Genomic DNA, 21631 nt, shown 5'->3' with positions numbered 1-21631 from the left:
CAGGGAGGGTCAGTGCTAGCATTACAGGAATGGTTAGTGTTAGCATTACAGGGAGGGTCAGTGTTAGGGTTACAGGGAGGGTCAGTGCTAGCATTACAGGAATGGTTAGTGTTAGCATTACAGGGGGGGTCAGTGTTAGGGTTACAGGAAAGGTAATACGAAGGATAGTGTTAGATTACAGGGTAGGAAGGGGTTAGTATTAGGGTTTGGGGCTCAGGAAGTGTTTGTGTAAGGTTTAATGTTAGTGCTATAGAGAGGAATACTGTAGGGTCAAATGGAGGATTTGTATGAGGATTAGTGCTAAGGTAAAATCTCTTTCATCCCCTGTACTTACATTCTTTTGCCTACCATGGGGTAAGGAACCCGTTCCAGGTCAATCCATGAGCTAGGTCCATAAAAACAAGGATGAGCGAGTTTGGGGTGGAGTAGCTTGACTGGCCTGCACAGAGTCCTGACTTCAACCCAATAGAAATCCTGTGGGACGAATTAGAGCGGAGACTGCGAGCCAGGCCTTCTCGTCCAACATATAGCTTTATAGCTGCAAAGGGTAGGCCAACACAATATTGAACCCTACGGACTAAGACTGGGATGTCATTAAAGTTCATGTGCATGTAAAGGCAGGCGTCCCGATACTTTTGGCAATATAGTGTAAATGATGTTTGTTCTGATATGCAGAATGCTCCTGATTTCTGTGACTGCTCTATTCCCAGCATGCTGTCACCTCCTCCTTGTCTGTCACTGTCTCTGCGCTCATTACTTGTCTAACTCATCCCATCTGTCTGCTGTTTCTTACACAGTGCTTCTTTCTCTGGCCGGCCATAGCCCGCAACCCATGTCGCTTGGTACAGTATTTTGTTCCATATATTATCTCTATGTGCAGGGGGCGAATCGCTCTCCCATAGCCGTTGTGGAACCACATGTCCTAATTTGTCCATTGCTGCACTGTGTGGATCCACAACAGCTTCATACAGGCTGTGCAGGTCATATATGTCAAATAGTATTCTTGTTATAAAATGTTCACTTTTTAACATGTTTATGTAGCGGTCACTATCTAAATGTAGGTGATCTTTCAGTGTTTAAGACCCCTTTCACACCAATGTGTTTTTGAAGCATTTTAGCGATAAAAATAACGTTATTAAAACGCTCATAAAACGCTCCCAATGCATCTCAATGGACCCTTTCACACTGAGGCATTGCGCTGGCGGGGCATTGAGAAAAGTCCTGCAAGCAGCATCTTTGGAGCAGCTTTTGGGCGTTGAAAAAAGCGCTTCAAAAACGCCCCTCTCCATTGAAATGAATTGAAAACGCTGTAAAAACGCCTGAATAGCGCCTATAATCTGCCCTGAGCTGTAGAAAAGTCACGTGATCTCACAAAAAAGGTAAACACGCAAGCAGAAAAGAGAGCATCTACAACATCAGGAGTGAAATTGTGGAAGGTCAGAATGAATAAACAGACCATCAAAGTGCCAAAAAAACAAAATTAAAGTGCCAAAAAAAAAGAATGAATCCCAGACAAATGTAGTTTTTAAGTTAAACAAGAAACTGCTTGTTACTTTACAAGACACTGCTTGTTTTACATGATATCACAAAGGATAAACATGCAAGCAGAAAGATAGCATCAATAACACATGCTTCAATAACGCTTGATAAATGCTGTTAAAACGCCTGCAGCATTGCGTTAACTTTACCGCTAGCGCCCCTAAAATGCTGTAATAACGCTAAGGCGTTTTAGGGCGTTTTTGAAGCGCCTTGGTGTGAAAGGGGTCTTAATGACAGGGTCATAGTTGCCAACATTGTAAAAAAAAAATGTGGGACACTTTTGTGGCTGTAGGCGGAGCTGTCCAATAATTAGGGGGCGGGGCATTCACCAGCAGGCGTGGCCTATCAAAAACAGACAAGGGCGGCGCGCGAAGCGCGCCGCGCCGAAAAATGGGCGTGGTTTACGCGAAATTGTGGGCGTGGCTTAAATGGGCGTGGCTCTAGAGGGTGTGGTTAGAGTCTGAAATGAATGAGGGATGGAGAGGGGGGGAGAGGGGGAGAGAGAGGGAAATGACGGGACAGCAGCCCCAGATCCTACACAATAAAAATATGTGTATTCTAGAAAGTTTAACAATCAGCAGATAAAGATACTCCAAACACCTGGTGTTAATGCTTCAATCATCCCGGCACCATGGTTGTTATGGTGTCAGGATGATTGAAGCGCATTATTTCTATTATTACATTGTAATATAAAATGAAATCATTCAACTCACCATAATGCAGAATCAGTGGGATCCCTGAGCGTGTCACCTGCCACGTCGCCTGCCACCAGCCGTCCGTCCTTGCTTCAGATGTCCGAGCAGAGTCCGTCCTTGCATCAGGTGCCCCCAGCGGAGCCCCCCTCACACCAGGAGTCCCCGGCGGAGCCCCCCTCACATCAGAAGTCCCCAGCGGAGCCCCCCTCACATCAAGAGTCCCCAGCGGAGCCCCCCTCACATCAGGAGTCCCCGGCGGAGCCCCCCTCACATCAGGTGTCCCCGGCAGAGCCCCCCCTCACACCAGGAGTCCCCGGCGGAGCCCCCCTCACATCAGAAGTCCCCAGTGGAGCCCCCCTCACATCAGAAGTCCCCAGCGGAGCCCCCCTCACACCAGGAGTCCCCGGCGGAGCCCCCCCTCACATCAGGAGTCCCCGGCGGAGCCCCCCCTCACATCAGGAGTCCCCGGCGGAGCCCCCCCTCACATCAGGAGTCCCCGGCGGAGCCCCCCCTCACATCAGGAGTCCCCGGCGGAGCTCCCCCTCACATCAGGTGTCCCCAGTGCCCCCCCACTCACATCAGGTGTCCCCAGTGCCCCCCCCACTCACATCAGGTGTCCCCAGTGCCCCCCCCACTCACATCAGGTGTCCCCAGTGCCCCCCCCACTCACATCAGGTGTCCCCAGTGCCCCCCCCCACTCACATCAGGTGTCCCCAGTGCCCCCCCCACTCACATCAGGTGTCCCCAGTGCCCTCCCCCTCACATCAGGTGTCCCCAGTGCCCTCCCCCCCTCACATCAGGTGTCCCCAGTGCCCCCCCCACTCACATCAGGTGTCCCCAGTGCCCCCCCCCTCACATCAGGTGTCCCCAGTGCCCCCCCCTCACATCAGGTGTCCCCCCCTCACATCAGGTGTCCCCAGTGCCCCCCCCCCTCACATCAGGTGTCCCTCCCTCACATCAGGTGTCCCCAGTGCCCCCCCCCTCACATCAGGTGTCCCCAGTGCCCCCCCTCACATCAGGTGTCCCCAGTGCCCCCCCTCACATCAGGTGTCCCCCCCTCACATCAGGTGTCCCCAGTGCCCCCCCCCTCACATCAGGTGTCCCTCCCTCACATCAGGTGTCCCCAGTGCCCCCCCCCTCACATCAGGTGTCCCCCCCTCACATCAGGTGTCCCCAGTGCCCCCCCCCTCACATCAGGTGTCCCCAGTGCCCCCCCCCCACTCACATCAGGTGTCCCCAATGCCCCCCCCACTCACATCAGGTGTCCCCTGTGCCCCCCCCCACTCACATCGTGTCCCACAGCGGTGCGCGCGCTCACCCCCCACCTAGAACCCCCGCCCCTTTCCATAACAGACTGGCAGCGGGGCGGGGGGTAGGCGGGGCGAGGCGGAGCGGGGCGGGGCGAGGCGGGGCGGGCCGAGGCGGGGCGAGGCGGAGCGGAGCGGGCCGAGGCGGGGCGGGCCGAGGCAGGCCGAGGCGGAGCGGGGCGGGCCGAGGCGGAGCGGGGCAGGGGGTGGGCGGCGACGCAGAAGCTTCGTCTAGCCCCCCCCCCAGCCGTCTTCCTGAACTCCAACAAAATGGCGGCCGGCGGAGACAATGTCTCCGCCGGCCGCCGACCTCTAGCGGCGGCGGCGGCGGCGGCGGCGGCGGTTTCAAAAACCGGAACCGAATTTTTCGGGACAATTCCCGGGACGCCACAAATCCGGGAATGAAGTCCAAGTCCCGGGAATGTCCCGGGAAATTCGGGACAGTTGGCAGCTATGTAGGGTACAGTTTCAGGTAAATTTAGTCAGGCCTGTATTCCTATCTCAGGCCTGGTTGTTTATTCTGGGCACTGGGAGTGTCAGTGTAGTGCAGGGTGTGGCCACATGTGCTCGGGCCCAGAGATGCCTCCTCCTGCTTTCAGTGGAAATGGTTCTGGAAGAAAGGTTGGACTTGGGATCTGAGTGGCGGGCAGCTCATGTGTGGAGCTCTGGCCAATCATTAATTTGTTTGGCAGGAGGCGGGACTCCCATATAAACTGGGGGTCACGTTTTCTGGAGGAGAAGGTGAGCGCCCCCCCTGTAGGGAGGGGGGGGGGACCGTGCCACGGGGAATGCAGACACCGCACAGCATGTAGCAGCTGGTGTAGCTGGACGCCCCCCTGCGGGGAGGGGGGGGACCGTGCCACGGGGAGTTGCAGACACCGCACAGCATGTAGCAGCTGGTGTAGCTGGACGCCCCCCTGCGGGGAGGGGGAGCGGGCCAGACCGGAGAGGAGGGATGGAGGAGCCATCAGGAGGAAGTAGGAGCTAAGCGGAAGAAGAAGAAGACTGGGTGATCGACTGTTTGTGAGTGGCACATGGACTGTTGATCAAGTGAGTGAAATCCCAGGGGAGCAGTACTACCAGAGGCTGAGGGATGTTGATACGCAAGTCAGGGAAACAGGTGACGATGGCCTGTGACTTTTGGTTCAACAAAGCCCGGGAATCCAATCAGTCAGGCGGGAGGAATTATTCAGAGTAATGTTTTCTTTTGCCCAACTTGGAAGTACTGTACAAACGGAAGTAGTGGTCAAAAGGCGGAGGTAGAGCTCCGAGCATAAATGGAGATACAGATTGTTCTAAAAGGCCTACGGGTGAAGAGTTCTTCAGAGTGACTCTTTGCTACACAGCCTATGTATTCTCTAAAATAAATCTACCAAAGCCTATATGTGAAGAGTTCTTCAGAGTGACTCTTTGCTATCCACCCTATGCATTCTCAAAGACCATACTACTCCAGTTTTCCCATGAAGAGTTATTCAGAGTGACTTTTCATTATCCGCATTGCTCTAAGTATTTGCATAAGAAGTCGAGGGAAAGATTACGAAGCAGCAAAAGAGCATCTCAGAACAACCCTTTCCCTGTCCCAGTTCAAGTTGTGCAAATAAAACTAAGTGAAAAAGTACAATATGGACTGTTTCTATTTCTATGGGCTGCGATGTGCTTGGTGGTGAATGTGATTTACGGATAGAACAAACAAACAACAGCTTCTACGGGGGTAGTGCGCTACATTTATACCCAAGGAGAATTCCTATTTACCCCTGTCTGGTTGTTGTTTTGCAATATACAGCTCACATGCAGACATACAGCTTCATATATTCATATATGCTTCATATATTCAGCTTCATATATTTTAGAACTGAAGGAGGAAATTAGGCCTTTTTGCTCCAGACAACAGCTAGCAATCCACACAATGCAATTCCACCCGGCAGTGAGTGTGGGACTATCCTCATGGTGTCCATGCAGGCCTCCGTCTAGCTGGAGACTAAAAGGTTAATTTACTAAAGGCAAATAGACTGTGTACTTTGCAAAGTGCAGTTGCTCCAGAGCTTAGTAAATGAGCAATGGACCTGCTGACTTCCATCATCCAATCATGTGCAAGCAAAAATGCTATATTGTTTTATTTTATTATCCTTGCACGTGATTGGGTGTTCTTTGCTAAGTGAAGCCTTACCTCATTTACTAAGCTCTGGAGCAATTGCACTTTGCAAAGTGCACAGTCTATTTGCCTTTAGTAAATCAACCCCTTAATGTCCACTATGTATAAGAACAATAGAGGAATGCCTGGAGTTCATTTTTTTTTTAAACTGCATTGGGGTTACACGACTGTTCAAAAACATAGGAATAAATACTACATAAAAAGTGCCATCCTTACACTGGATCCCCTTAGATTGGTGTTTAGTAGGTAGAGGTGTGTCCCAACATTTGTGGTCAGTGAGAGAGATTCCCCCTTCCATGGTCAGTGAGAGTAATGCCCTGTACACACGACCGGTTTTTCTGTCGGAATAAACTCTGAAGGTTTTTCCCACGGAGTTCCGACGGAATTCCGCTTAAACTGTTTTACGTACACACACGATCACACCAAAGTCCGACCGCCAAGAACGCGGTGACGTACAACACTTATGACAAGACTAGAAAAAGGAAGTTCAATAGCCAGTAGCCAATAGCTTCCATCTCGTACTTGCTTCAGAGCATGCGTCGTTTTTGGTCCGTCAGAACAGCATACAGACAAGCGGTTTTCTCGGAATTGGTTCAGTCGGAAATATTTAGAACATGTTCTATTTCTAGGTCTGTCAGAATTTTCGAAAGAAAAAGTCCGATGAGGCCTACACACGATCGGAATATACGATGAAAAGCTTCCGTCTGACTTTTTCTGTCAGACATTGCGCTTGTGTGTACGCGGCATTAGAATGCCATTTATGGTCCCTTATGTTTTGTGAGAAGAATGCTGCTGTCATTGATGGGCAGTGAAACAAATGTTTATGACCTCGGTGTTCAGTAAGGGAATGCCCCCTACTTTGGTGGTCAATGGGAAGAATATCCTTTAAATTGGTGGTTAGTAGTAGAGGTGTGTCCTTACATTGGTGGTTAGTGGTTGAAAGGCATCCCTACATTATGGTCAGTAAGAGAGATCCCCCCCCCCTGCTTTTATGGTCAGTGAGAGTTAGAATGTGAATTGTGGTCAGTGAGAAGAATGCTCCTTATATTGGTGTTCAGTGGAAAGAATGTCGCTTACATTGGTGTTCAGTGGAAAGAATGTCCCTTACATTGGTGTTCAGTGGAAAGAATGTCCCTTACATTGGTGTTCAGTGGAAAGAATGTCCCTTACATTGGTGTTCAGTGGAAAGAATGTCCCTTACATTGGTGTTCAGTGGAAAGAATACACCTTACACTGGTGTTCAGTGGAAAGAGTACACCTTAAGATGGTGGTCAGTGGGAAGATTACCCTTTACATTGGTGGTCAGTGGGAAGAGGACTGTTTATATTCATGTCAATGGGAAGATTGCCTTTACATTGGTGGCCAGTGTAAAGAATGCTCCTTACCCCTTGGTTGGGGTGACCAGACATCCCCGGTTTCTGGGGACAGTCCCCGGATTGAGGACACTGTCCCTGGACCAAGTCTGTCCCCAGTTTTGTCCCTGGATTGGATTTGAACAGGGGCTGGGGCAATTTCAAAGACAGCCCGTGCAGAATGAATAGAAAAAAATCTGAATTGCACCCCCCCTCTGCCGCTCCTACTAGCTTATGGGGGTTTATTTCTTTCCATTATCTGTGCCCCTTTCTGATGATCATGTGCTGGTCGGAGCGGAGGGACTATTTCTTCAGTTTTGGGCGCATGCCCATTCAGCTCCACCCGCATGTACTTTTGCCTTGGCTCAAGTCCCGGCCAGCTGCCTGCCTGCTTATCTCCTTCCTCTGCTCCCAACCCTGTAAAGCCCCATACACTCTATCAGATTTTCTGCTGATTTTTGTCTTCAGATTTACCAAAACCATGTAATGCAACGGCCTGCCTGATTGCATACAAATTGAAACTCCTAAGGTTTGACCTCATATTATATGGTTTTGGTAAATCTGAAGGAAAAAATCAGCAGAAAATCTGATAGTGTGTATTGGGCTTTAGACTTGACAGGCTGTGAGGCGGGCGGCGGCGGAGACGGCAAAGAGTCGTCGATTGCTGCCATTACTAGTAAAAAAAAAATATATGTCCCCGGATTTCATTTTAAAAATCTGGTCACCTTACCCTTGGTGGCCAGTGGAATAGCATTTACATTGGTGGTCAGTGGAAAGAATGCCCCTTTCTTTACCTTGGTGGTCAATGTAAAGAATGCCCCTTTCATTTGTGGCCTTTGAAAAAATACTCTTTACACCCGGGGGGGGGGGGTCAGTGGGAAGAATGACATCATAGTAAACAGATAAAAAGATCATTAGTGTCAAACAACTGGCTCTGTACAATGGCATTAGCAGTGGAACTTTGCAGGCACCATCAGGTTGAAGGTCAATCTCTCTACCAACTTCTGGAGGAACACTGGGCTTACCATGGTACCCTGGTTGAGCATTGCTGAACATCATTAGAACATTTCTTAACGTTACATTTCTCTCTTGAAGTCATCCTGTCCTGGTTCATGCATCTGTCTGCTGAGAACTGTAAATGGGAATGATGTGTTCAGAAGATGGATAGAATAAAGGAATAAATTAAATGATATACAGTAATACTCTCTTAATTGGAGTTCTGCTGCGAAATATTTTTCATGAAAGACTTTTTACAATAATTACTGTGGAATTCAGAGAAACATTCAGGGTTATATGTCAACCTGGGGGGCTGCAATTCGATTTTTTACTAGCCAGAAAGGAAAAAGTTATTTTTTATCATATTATGAACTGGACTGTAATGCGGTTCCCTTGGGTTTGTATTTGCAGAATGTCACATTGAGCGATGAGTTCAGCCCCAGCAGCACCAGTTCTGCAGACCTGAGTGGTCTTGTGGCGGAACCAAAGTTGGCAGAGCGATCCCATTCTCTAGCACTGTCATCTGATGAGGTATGTGGTCACCGTTTCCTATAACATTATTGCATTCTATTATTACAATATAAATGTGCTGCTTCGTTGCATACTGTTGCTAGAAAGGTTATATAAGGTCCGTCTGCTAGCTCAACCCGTTTGGATACACAGGAGGAAAAAAGCAAAGTTCTAGTTAGACTAATACGGATTTATTTCCACAGCAGGTGTCGAAATACATTTTCACCTGTACTAATCCATGGTAACAGGACTATTTTCCCAGTTTTATTTAGTCCATAAATTATCACTGATTACAACTGAGTAGCCTGGATTGAACATTTTGAGATCAATAACTAGATCTGTGAACAGAGATCAGTCATCATTGTGGATCATTCACACAGTGGCAGAATAGGGCTAGAACATGTTTGGATATAATCCATGTGCATCTTGTACAGCATAAGCGCCCCAGGGGACTGGGGGCCATCAGGGGGATACAAGGGGCAGGGCTGCAAAGAGTTTTGCAGAGCTGGTCCTCCTGTACCAGCATCGGTTCAGAAGGGGACATGGGGGCAGATTGGGGACTCTTTAGATACTTTTGGGCACAAGCACAGCTCCCAGCGATTAAAAAAAAGTTCCCTGGGCCCAATCACTTCAGCAGTAGGGGGTGGGGAAGAGAGGGGACTGTTAAATTAATCTACCTAATCGAATGTTGTTTAGATACCTCCAACTGCACCATGCATTTTATGGCTCAATTTCCCCATCCTATAAAGCTGGAGCTTCATAATGTTGAAGGTCTCCTGAAGTCATCTATTGGGGATACTCCCCTCTCGAACCTTTATTCTGTCCTAGCTGGTTTAGAAACCTCTAAAGTCTTCCAACTGCTTTCGGTCTGGGAAACTGACATACCTACACTAGCTAATGATGATTGGGAAGAGGGCCTACAACCATACTGATCATTCGCTGATGATTTCTGCACGAGACAGATTCATCCAACTCAAATTTTTACATTGGGCCTATTGCTCTCCTGTTCGCTTGTCGAGAATTTACACCTCTAGAGAGGCGGTCTCCCCCAAATGTAGTACTGATACTGGTACTTTTTTCCATATGGTTTGGTTGGGCTACAGGAATTCTGGGATGGAGTAGTTAAGGTTCTTAAACTAATTGGTAAATTGGGGGTCCCTTGCGATTCAATACCTCTACTACTTGGAATATGTGACAATTTAGGGGCTTCCCAATCTAAAAAGTTATTTGTATTCTATACGGCCTTTTATGCTAGAAAGGCGATTTTACTTCAATGGAAAAAGGCAAACCCTCCGACTGTACATCAAAGGAAAACTTTAGTAAATGTGGCTCTGCCGCTAATATAAATGAACATATCAGGGACACAAAGTGAAGGCATTTTTGTATCAGCCAGAGGTCTAGGGAGCAAGGCACCACATTCTATGGACTCATGAAAAAAGGAATAGGGATTTTTAAGGGGCCAGACAAAAATACTGTGCTACATCATATTTTTAAAATCCATAACAAATTTGATTGAATACAATAAAAAGGTACTTTGTTAAAATAATTTTTTCCAAACAAAGATCGTGTGCAATCCAAGTATACAGTACAGCGATAATTGCTCAACATGTTTCGCCAGAAAATGGCTTCTTCAAGATGTCTCCTGAAGAAGCCATTTTACCGCTGTATTGTATATTTGGATCGCACATAACCTTTGTTTGAAAAAAAATATTTCAACAAAGTACCTTTTTAATGTATTCAATAATTATTATTATTGTTATGAATTTTAAAAATATGATGTAGCACAGTATTTTTCTCTGGCACCTTAAAAGTCTCTATTCTCTATTTCATGTGTAACATATCAGGGACGTAACTGTCTGAAAAAGTTCAACAAAATGTGGGCAGAGTGGGTCAAGGCGAGGCAGTTGTCTCTGTAGTAGGGATGGGACCTCTTAAGACTACCTGGTTTTATATGTGCGCCCTTGGGGTTCTGGCCTCTTCTTCTATGCCAATCCACCAGAGCAGGCCATCATTTTAATTTAACTGTTGGGAGCCATGGCATGGAGGATTACATCTGATCCCAAAAATGAGTGAATAGTCCCTTACCGCTCTACTGATGGGGGCCAGGGAATGTGTATTTATTTTCTGGGAGCCGTGGCTGGAAGGATTACTGTACATGCATAATAAGATAGGTAAAGTTCTTTATTTGGGGGTGCCTGTCAGTCAAGTTGTATTGGGCCCCATGATTTCTAATAGCAGCCCTGGCAAGGGGAGTCATATGTTGGTAAAGGGAATTGAGGATCATTGCTGATCATCTGGCATCATGATGTGAAGATGAAGATTTCTGACTGGATTCTCACTTTCCTAGTCAGTGACTCAGAAAATATAGATGTGAAATCCTCAGCATGACGGACAGGCAGCTACTATTTTCGGAAAGAGAAATAAACAGTGAGATCCTACATACTTCTCTTACGGAAGATTTCTGTTAGTATGGCACAGCAAAAAAAAAACAAGACTTTTACTCCAATCCAAAGGGGCCTTAGCCTTAGAAAATAGGAATGAATGGTTCTTATTCAGAGATGCTTTATTTGATTCTTGCAATATATCCAACACATTTTGGGTTTTAAGTACTGTATGTCCTCTTCATCAGGGCTTTAAATAATAGTTTGAATATTGAGTTTAAAGTGAAATATGCCATTATTAGTAGGGTGTTAAACTCTGTGGTGGTTGGATACGACAAACTCCAAAAAAGGGTCACTCTCTGCCAAGCCAACTATAGATCATTCCACAGATCTTTGGGAACATATATGGGGCCTCTGTTTGGGGGAATTACCATGGAACAAGATACATGATTTTGGATTGTAATGTATATTGTATCTCAGATATAGTCCAAATCAGTGGCGGTCGCTCATTCAGAGCGCAACTGCGTGGCCCCCCTAATCCATGCGCCCGGCTCCTAATCTACATATGGGGCACTGGATGCATGGTTTTTCAATGGGTTTCTTTTTTTTTTAGAAGCACAGGATTAGAGCCCAAGGCTCTAATTTGCTTCAAAAAAGTCTGCGCCCCGAGCCCACCCAGTTGTGTGACAATAGCAAATTAATATTCGCTAACGTCTTCCTGTTTCTCCTCCTGGCCAATCAGGAAGTGGGTCTGGAGACCCGATTGGCCGGAAGTCCTAAGACCCGATTGGCCGCGAGTCCTAAGACTTGATTGGCCAGGACTTGGGAGGAGACGCGGGGGGGAAGCCGCCAAAGCCGCGACCTGGATGGGGTAAGTGGGGGGGGGCCTGGCGTGGGAAGAGCAAGCGATGCGGTGATCGAGCAACAGGAGGGGGGAACGGTGATCGATCGAGCAGGGGTGTCTGGCTGGGGGGGCTGCCTCCCCAAAAAAATTGAACACCAGCCGCCACTGGTCCAAATGGATGTCTGTATTTAACAGGTCTTGATGTTTCTTTTTAAGAAAAGTATACTAGATTTATGGAACTGTTGTGTAGTCTAAGATACTGCAAATGTGTGTTCACACTAGTGGTACTCTAAAGAGCGATTCACATTCAGATTGCACTTCAGAGAGCATTTGAGAGGTGGTGAGGAGGCGTTGTATCGCGTCCTAACTGCCTGCTTTAACAGCTAGATTGGTGCACTAGTGCGCAGCAACCGCATGCATTGCTTGCGGTTGTAGGACACTTGCAAAGTGGCTCCATTCACTTCAATGGGTCACGTTCAGTGGGCGCTACACCCGCCAAAAGTGACAGAGGGTATCATTCCTGCTGCAGCTGCAAAAGCAAAGCATCACGGCCACTACATGTGTACACCGCCTGCCTGTGTAGCTAAAGAGGGTAGAGGTGTGTGTGCGTGTGTGGGGGGGTAAAAGTGCAGATCACCTGTGCAGTTTTAGCCCCTACACCCCAACCTCATGTGTGAATGAGCCCTCAAGGTCTCACAAAGAAATGTAACAAAGTGCTCTGTATATAACATAACCTAGAAGTCAAGGTTGTCTTATCTTTTTCTCTGTTTGATCACTTCTATATCTGTATTAGAAAATGCTGAAAGGGCACGTTTGTACCTTTCTCAGTAAAATGAATCTGATAAAAAAAAAAATCCCACAGATGTTTTACTTTTTCAATGTCCTCCATATTTTGATTGGGTGATAACAAACAGCCAAGTTGCCTGATTGTTAATTCATGTACATTTATTTCCTCTTCTTTTTCTTGAATGATAATTTTTCTCACCATTTCTTTGCTGCAAACTATAAAGAGCCTGGATATGATAGATGATGAGGTGAGCCCTTTTTTTTCTTTTTTTTGCTTGATGTTTTACTATCTTTTATGTCACTTACAGCATGTATCCCTGTGCTTTGCAATCCCCCTCACCTCTCTTACTGGTGTTGGTCTTTGCAGTGTTGCTGGGTGGAATATGGTGTGAGCAGCCCACGTTATACTAAAATGTTTGAAAAAGTCCTCACATTGTAACCCCGAGCATGGAATGACTGCACTGCTGATAAATACTAATATATTATACTTCTGGTGTTGGCTTGTTGTATACGATTAATCTTTAAACATTGTTTTTCAGGTTTCAGGTCGGTTGTTGTTACTTATTAGGGTTTTTTAAATACTGTACACTTGTTTTACTGATACATCATTTATGAGTTCATATTTTGCTTGGTTGTAATTACATGATCCTTTGTACTCTTCAGCACTACCTACTCCTTTCTAGCCACTCGCATTGACTTAGCAGGCATTCATTTCTTTATTCCCACCATCCATTGTGATCTTCACCATTGTTACATTATTCATTCGTCTGCCCAGCTTGCTGCTCGACCATCCTCTCAAATGTCCACTATGGAGCTCCATCTTCCACTCTAATATTCAGCATACTAATCCATCATCCATTCTAATGTCCAGTATACGGTTCCATAATCTTTTCTAATGTCTAGCATACTTCTCCATCATCTACTGTAATGTCCAATATACAGCTCCATCTTCCACTCTAACCCAGCATAATATTCCATCATCCATTCTAACGTCTAGCATGCTGCTCCATCATCTACTGTAATGTCCAGTATATTGCTCCATCTTCCACTATAATGTACAGCATATTGTTCCAACATCCAACCCAATGTCCCACTATACTGCTCCATCATGCACTGTTATGTTCAGCATACAAATCCACCAGCCATTTCAATGTCCAGACCCCTCCTCCATAATCTATTCTAATGTCCAACATAATGTTCCATTATCCAGCTTAATGTCATTGTCTACTATACGGCTTCTTTATCCATTTTATTGTCCGGCATACTGCTCCATTACACCCTTTAATGTTTAGCATACTGCTCCATCATCTACTCTAAATTCCAGCATACTGCTCTATCAACCATACTAATGTCCAACATACAGCTCCATCATCCATTCTAATGTCCTCCATGCTGCACTATCATTCACTCTTTTATCCAGCATACAGCTCCATCTTCTTTATAATGTTCACTATAGAGTCCATTATCCACTCCAATGGGTGGCATACTGCTTCATCTTCTATTCCTATGTACAGGATACAGATCACCCATGCTATTGTCCAACATACATACATCATCCACTCTAATGTGTGGCATGCAGCTCCATCATCACTTTTAAAGTCTAGCATACTGCTTCATCTTTTCACCATTTTCCACTCTTATGTCCAGCATACAATTGCATCATCCATCCCAGTGTCCACTATACAGCTCTATAATTCCACACTTATGTCTAGTATACATCTCCACCATCTAACCTAGTGTCCACTATATAGCTCCCTCATCCACTCTACAGTCCAACATACAGCTCCATTATCCAACCTAATGTCCAGCATACTGCTCCATAATCCAGTATAATGTTCAGCATACTGATCCATCACACAGTCTAATGCCCAGCATACAGCTCCATCAGCCACTGTAATGTCCTCAGTACTACACCATCATCCACTCTTATATACAGCATATGACTCCATCATCTGTGTGATGTTTTATATAAAGCTCCATCATCTACTTCAATGTGCAGCATACTGCTTCATCCTCTACTCTTCTCTCCAGCATATCCATCTTCAAAGCTAATGTTCAGCATACAGCTTCACCATTCATTTTAAAGTGCATCGGCAACTGCTGCTCAGAGTGCTGGCAGGGAATGGAGCCCGTCATGGCTGCTGCAATGACTCAAGGAAAGAAGGGTGACCCCTGAATGCCTCACATCCATCGTGTCCTACAGAGATGAGTGAAGTGGCAACCACAGCCTGGACTCAAACCAGGCCACGCCCCAATGCATTTAGCTAACTCCCCTCCTATGGAGCTTAGTCATGGGGATCACAATGACTGCACCAATATCTGCTCTTATGTCCAGCATACAGTTGCATAATCCATCCCGGCATCCACTATATAGCTCCATTATCCTCACCTATATCTAGCCTACAGCTCCGTCATAGTGTCCACTATACATCTCCATCATCCATTCTAATGTCGAGCATACTGTTCCATTTTCTCTCGAATGTCCAGCATACAGCTCCACCATCCAATTTAAGGCCCTGCATACTGTACCATTTTCCAAAATATGTTCAGCATACTAATCTATCATCTATTGTAATGTCCAACACACTGCTTCATCATCTTCACTAGTGTCCAACATTCCACTCTATCATCCATCCTATTGTCCAACATACTCCCATCAACTCTTATGTCCAGCAAAACCCTTAGTCATCCACCCTAATGTCCATTGTCAATGTTTGTGGTAATTTAACATATTGTATGTATTTTTCTTCTCATGTCAGGCTCAACTCTTGTATTATATCTCATAGAGCATTATTAGTTAAAGTGGTGTTCCGGCCAAAATTATACTTTTTAAAAAAAAATACCCCTATAATACACAAGCTTAATGTATTCTAGTAAAGTTAGTCTGTAAACTAAGGTCTGTTTTGTTAGTTTATAGCAGTAGTTTGTTATTTTATAATCTTACAGCAGGCCGTGGCCATCTTAAGTGTGGGCATCTGAAGCCAGCCTGTATTTCTTCCTGGACCTCATCCTTGCAGATCTCGCACATGCTCAGTGCAGCACAAGCAGTGTAATAGGTTTCAGTTTAGGTTTCCATAGCAACAGCGGTGTCAGAGGAAGTTGCCGCCCCTTCCCAGAAGGCATTGCAAACAGGAAACGATGCGATGGGCCGCGGCCAGGGAGGAGGAAGTGAAAAATGAATACAGCAGATATACAGTAGGTGCTGAGAAAAAAAAAAAATAATATCCAATTCGTTTACAGTGCACAGTTTAGTGAGGGATGCTGAAGAGTTGTAAAAGTGGGTGGAACTCCACTTTAAGTTCAATAAAACTTTCCAGGAAATCAAGAAATCCCAAAGCTTATTGCCAATTCTTCTTTACAGATCCTTGATGATGGCCAGTCTCCCAAACACGGCCCCCGTAGTCCTTTTGAGTGGAGCACACAGCAAGTGACTAACTGGCTGATGAGTCTTAACCTAGAACACTGTGTAACTGAATTCACAGAGCACAATATCAACGGAGAACTACTTCTCCAGCTGGACAGCAGCAAGCTCAAGGTAACAATTTGGGATTTTAAGGAATTCATAGATTTTGCAACAATTTGTGGAAGACACTCACAAATAATACTTAATATACTTAATGCTCAATATAACTCAACAAGACCAAATGTGAATGAATAGTTTTAACTACAAAAATAGAATACCATCAGAAACATAGCAACAATGATTATTATATCTCAGTAATGCCTCATATTACAATGCTGTGAAAAATGGCAGCACAATACTAATTATGAACCCATGCAGTAAATTCTTCCTTTTGTTTGTGGAATCACAATATGGCATATATGAAATCACAAGTTTACAATCACAATCAAGTTTACCATGACCTTATAATACTAGCTGTGACATCTCAGTACTCATTATGAAAACACAGTAAAGACTATTAGTACTGTTACATCGTATAACTCAGGGGTCTCCAAACTGTATAAACAAAAGGCCAGTTTACTGTCCTTCAGACTTTAGGGGGGCAAGACTGTGGCCAGTGGGGGTAGAAACTGTCCTGGCATCAGTGGAAGGAAACAGTGCCCCATCTTTGATATTAGGGGGAGAAATAATGCCCCATTTTTGTGTCAGCAAGAGGAATAGTGTCTTGTATCAGTGGGAGGACTAGTACCCCAATGGCTGGATAAAAGCGAGCAAAGGCCTGCATCTGGGCTCCGAGCCACAGTTTGGAGACCACTGGTATAACTGATTGTGTAACAATGCTACTTGTGACACTGCAGTTTTCACAGTGAATTCATAATTTTTATTTTCACCTCCAATAAGACACAAGACAACCAAAAGTCTTCTTTCTTCAGCTTAGAGTTATACTCTCACATGTCATAGGGGTTTAATTTGCTCTATCCAAGTGGTTTCTGTATTGTGGCCCATGGGCCAGATGTGGCCTTTTGGGCATTGTCTTCCACTGATATGAGGCACTATTCCTCCCATTGATACAAGGCACTATACCTCCTACTGACACCAACAATGAGGTACCATTTCTTCCACTGACACCAACGATGGCGCATTTTTCCTTCTATTGACACCAACAATGTGGTATAATTCTTCCCACATATATATAAGCAGTTGGGCGCTATTCCTCACACTGACACCAACGATGGGGCACTAGTCCCCCAACTAAAACCAACGATTGGGCACTAATCCTCCTCCTACTGATCACATTTGCCATGTGTTTTTTTTTACTCCCAACTAACCACAAATTGTCTACTCCCACTGATGCTGGGGCATTTTATGCTCCCATCTGCTACAGCCTGGGACAGTAAACCAACCTTTTGTGTAGAAAGTTTGGAGACTCCTGCTCCATGCCATACTGAAAGACTGTAAAGGACAGTCATACATCATATTAATGTCATTGACTGGCCAAAAAACAGTCCAGGCCTAAACCCTTTTGAAACCTCTGTTTAAGACTAAAGGTTGGTGCTGGAAAAGTAAGACCAGGAGACAAATGAGAACCCATAGAATCTATAAAAAAAGTGCTGGTATAATAATTTTACACAATAAGAACTTAAAAATAAAATCAGCCAGATATTGGCATTTTAGTACATTATTATTATTATACAAGATTTATATAGCACCAACAGTTTACGCAGCGCTTTACAATGTATAAGGGGGACAACACAATTACAGTACAGTTCAATACAAAAGGTACAGGAGTACATAAAAGCTGACATAATTCCTGTTGATAATGTCAGCTTTTATTACATGTTTAAAAGTATATTCGCCATTAAATTTGGAACAAAATTATACCGTATATAACATGATGAGTTACAGAACTTTTTATAGTAAATACAGTGCCTTGAAAAAGTATTCATACCCCTTGAAATGTTCCCCATTTTGTCATGTTATGTTTTATGTGATAGACCAACACAAAGTGGCACATAATTGTGAAGTGGAAGGAAAATGATAAATGGTTTTCAAAATTTTTTGCAAATAATTATGTGAAAAGTGTGGGGTACATTTGTATTCAGCCCCCCTGAGTCAATACTTTGTAGAACCTCCTTTCACTGCAATTACAGCTGCAAGTCTTTTTGGGGATGTCTCTACCAGCTTTGCACATCTAGAGAGTGACATTTTTGCCAATTCTTTTTTGCAAAATAGCTCAAGCTCTGTCAGATTGGATGGAGAGCGTCTGTGAACAGCAATGTTCAAGTCTTGCCACAGATTCTCAATAGGATTTAGGTCTGGACTTTGACTGGGCCATTCTAACACATGAATATGCTTTGATCTAAACCATTCTATTGTAGCTCTGACTGTATGTTTAGGGTCCTTGTCCTGCTGGAAGGTGAACCTCTGCCCCAGTCTTAAGTCTTTTGCAGACTCTAACAGGTTTTCTTCTAATGCTGTGTACACACGGCTGGACTTTTCAGTATCAAAGGTCTGATGGTCTTTTCGACGGACTTATGACAGACTTTCGATGGACTTTCTAACGAACGGACTTGCCTACACACGATCACACCAAAGTCTGACGGATTCTAACGTAATGACGTACGACCGAACTAGAATAAGGAAGTTGATAACCAGTAGCCAATAGCTGCCCCAGCGTCGGTTAGCATACAGACGAACTGATTTTTCGACCGAACTTGAATCCGTGGGAAAGATTTGAAACATGTTTTAAATCTAAAGTCCGTCTGATTTTCGACTGAAAAGGTCCGCTGAAGGTCCGATGAAGCCCACACACGGTCGGATTGTCTGACGGATTCGTTCTGGTGGACCAGTTCGGTCGAAAAGTACGGTCGTGTGTACATGGCATTAGATTGCCCTGTATTTGGCTCCATCCATCTTTCCATCAACTCTGAACAGCTTCCCTGTCCCTACTGAAGAAAAGCATCCCCACAACATGATGCTGCCACCACCATGTTTCATGGTGGGGATGGTGTGTTCAGGGTGATGTACAGTGCACAGTGCAGAAGTGTGGCTTCCAACAAACTGCAGACAGGACTTCTTTTGGCTTTCTTTCAACAATGGCTTTCCTCTTGCCACTCTTCCACTAAAAGGCCGGATTTGTGGAGAGCACGACTAATAGTTGTCCTGTGGACAGATTCTCCCACCTGAGCTGTGGATCTCTGCAGCTCCTCCAGAGTTACCATGGACCTCTTCTCTGCTTCTCTGATTGATGCTCTCCTTGCCCGGCCTGTCAGTTTAGGTGGAGGGCCATGTCTTTGTAAGTTTGCAGTTGTGCCATACTCTTTCCATTTTCGGATGATGGAGTGAACAGTGCTCCGTGAGATGTTCAAAGCTTGGGATATTTTTTTAGAACCTTACTCTGCTTTAAACTTCTCCACAACTTTATCCCTGACCTGTCTGGTGTGTTCCTTGGCCTTCATGATGCTAATTGTTCACTAACAAACTAACTGTAAGGTTCTCTAACAAACCTCTGAGGGCATCACAGAACAGCTGTATTTATACTGATATTAAATTACACACAGGTGAACTCTATTTACTAATTAGGTGACTTCTGAAAGCAATTGGTTCCACTAGATTTTAGTTAGGGGTATCAGAGTAAAGGGGGCTGAATACAAATGCACACCACACTTTTCAGATATTTATTTGCAAAAAATGTTGAAAACCATTTATCATTTTCCTTCCACTTCACAATTATGTGCCACTTTGTGTTGGTCTATCACATAAAATCCCAATAAAGCACATTTAAGTTTTTGGTTGTAACATGGCAAAATGTGGAAAATTTCAAAGTTTGAACACTTTTTTAAGGCACTATCTGTATATGTATGTATATCACTCAGAATTAGACAAATACTACAATTTTCAAATGTGTCTACAATTTTGGACAGTAGGGTACATTTTATCATTTTTTGATGCGTACATTCATTAACCACTTGATATCCGCGCTATAGCCGAATGACGGCTACAGCGTGGACCTGAATTCCCGGGAGGCCGTCATATGACGGCCTCCCCTGTGCACGCGCCCCACGTGCGCCCTGCAGGGCGTGCGTGGAGCGCGCTGTGATCACCGAGTCACTGAGACTTGGGTGATCACCGATCCAAGTAAGGGGCTGGTCCCGGCCCCTTACCATGTGATCAGCTGTCAGCCAATGACAGCTGATCACATGATCAAAACAAAAGCTCTGAGATCGTTTTTTTTTCTCCTCGCGCTGACAGTGTAAGGAGAAAAAAAATCCGATCACTGGCTCACCAGCAAGGGACATCGGTCCCGAAGAGGAGGAGGCAATAATGCCTCAATTGTGCCACCAGTACCCCCTGCCAGTGCCACCTGACATTGCCACATCACAGTGCCCACAGTGCCCACCAGTGCCACGTATCAATGCCCATGAGTGCCACCAATCAATGCCTACAAGTGCCACCTATCAATGCCCACCATTGCCACCTAACAATGCCCACCAGTGGTGCCAATCAGTGCCACCTAGCAGTGTTGCAGATCAATGTACCAGATCAGTGCCCATTATTGCCACCAATCAGTGCCCATCACTGCCACCCATCAGTGCCCATTACTGCCACCTATCAGTGCCCATTGGTGCCGCCTCATCAGCGTACATCAATGAAGGAGAAAAATTACCCTTTTTAAAATTTTATAACAAAATATAAAAAATAAATAATTTTTTTTTTTAATTCAGTCTTTTTAAATTTTTTTAACAAAAAATAAAAACCGCAGAGGTGATCAAATACCACCAAAAGAAAGCTCTATTTGTGGGGAAAAAATTATAAAAATTTCATTTGGGTACAGTGTTGTATGACCGCGCAATTGTCATTCAAAGTGCGTCAACACTGAAAGCTGAAAATTGGTCTGGATAGGAGGGGGGTTTAAGTGCCCTGTAAGCAAGTGGTTAAAGTTTCACTAAACTCAAAAAAAAAAAAAGAAACTCGTCCTCATAATTACTAGGTCTAAAATTGTATAAATAAATTACTTGTACAACCTGGCATTCACCAATTGTTCCTTATTGGTGGCGGCAATGATCTGCAGGCTCTTAGAGCCTCTGCACTGTTGACACCATAATGTCAATGCTCCTTTTCTTCTTGTAAGTAGGCCACGTTTCCACGTGGCATAATGTGGGGGAAACCCCCTAAGTGTCTATGTCACTACAGCCTGGGTTCAGGACAAAGCTAAGACAGAGCAGGTCATGTGTCCTTAGCTTTTTCAGGCCTTCCCTCCCAGGCCACGCAAAGTGTGCCAGGGCATGTGGCCTGATGCAGCCTAGCCTTGTCCCAATCCCAGGCCATAGTCATATAATTACTGGGTGGTGGTGTGCCCCTATCATATAGATTTTGGAGTATGATCAGGGTTTAGAAGCATGGTTTAATATGTGCCTGGAATTCAGCTTTAAGCCATAAAACATCTACATACAATGTTATAAATAATGAGAGTGTAATCATTACTATTGTCTTCTGCATAGATCCACTTTCTTGTGTCAAGTAGGTTCAAAACCGTTGCACTAGTGTTCTATCTCAAATGTTGCTTTATGCAAAAAACATACCTCCGGAGACCTGGTTTGTGTAGACAGTATGGCAGCTTGCTGGCTTAACAAGATTTACAGGCAGTATCAACTCACCAAAAAAGA

The 21631-nt window shown here is 45.0% G+C and overlaps 1 protein-coding gene across 2 annotated transcripts in view; it reads left to right on the top strand.

Annotated features, from left to right (window-relative positions):
• PPP1R9A (protein phosphatase 1 regulatory subunit 9A) overlaps positions 1–21631 on the top strand; it is a 342676-nt gene that overhangs the window by 315879 nt on the left and 5166 nt on the right. For both annotated transcript variants that reach the window (XM_073629582.1, XM_073629581.1), the window contains 3 exons: positions 8453–8572; positions 12787–12810; positions 15924–16097. In XM_073629582.1, coding sequence (XP_073485683.1) covers positions 8453–8572; positions 12787–12810; positions 15924–16097 — 318 coding nt within the window. The remainder of the gene's footprint in view (positions 1–8452; positions 8573–12786; positions 12811–15923; positions 16098–21631) is intronic.

The sequence above is a fragment of the Aquarana catesbeiana genome, linkage group LG05, assembly GCF_042186555.1.
Source record: "Aquarana catesbeiana isolate 2022-GZ linkage group LG05, ASM4218655v1, whole genome shotgun sequence".
In the NCBI taxonomy this organism is placed as follows: Eukaryota; Metazoa; Chordata; class Amphibia; order Anura; family Ranidae; genus Aquarana; species Aquarana catesbeiana.
The sequence above is the reverse complement of the archived record's forward strand: the minus strand, read 5'-3'. Positions and strand labels throughout refer to the sequence as shown.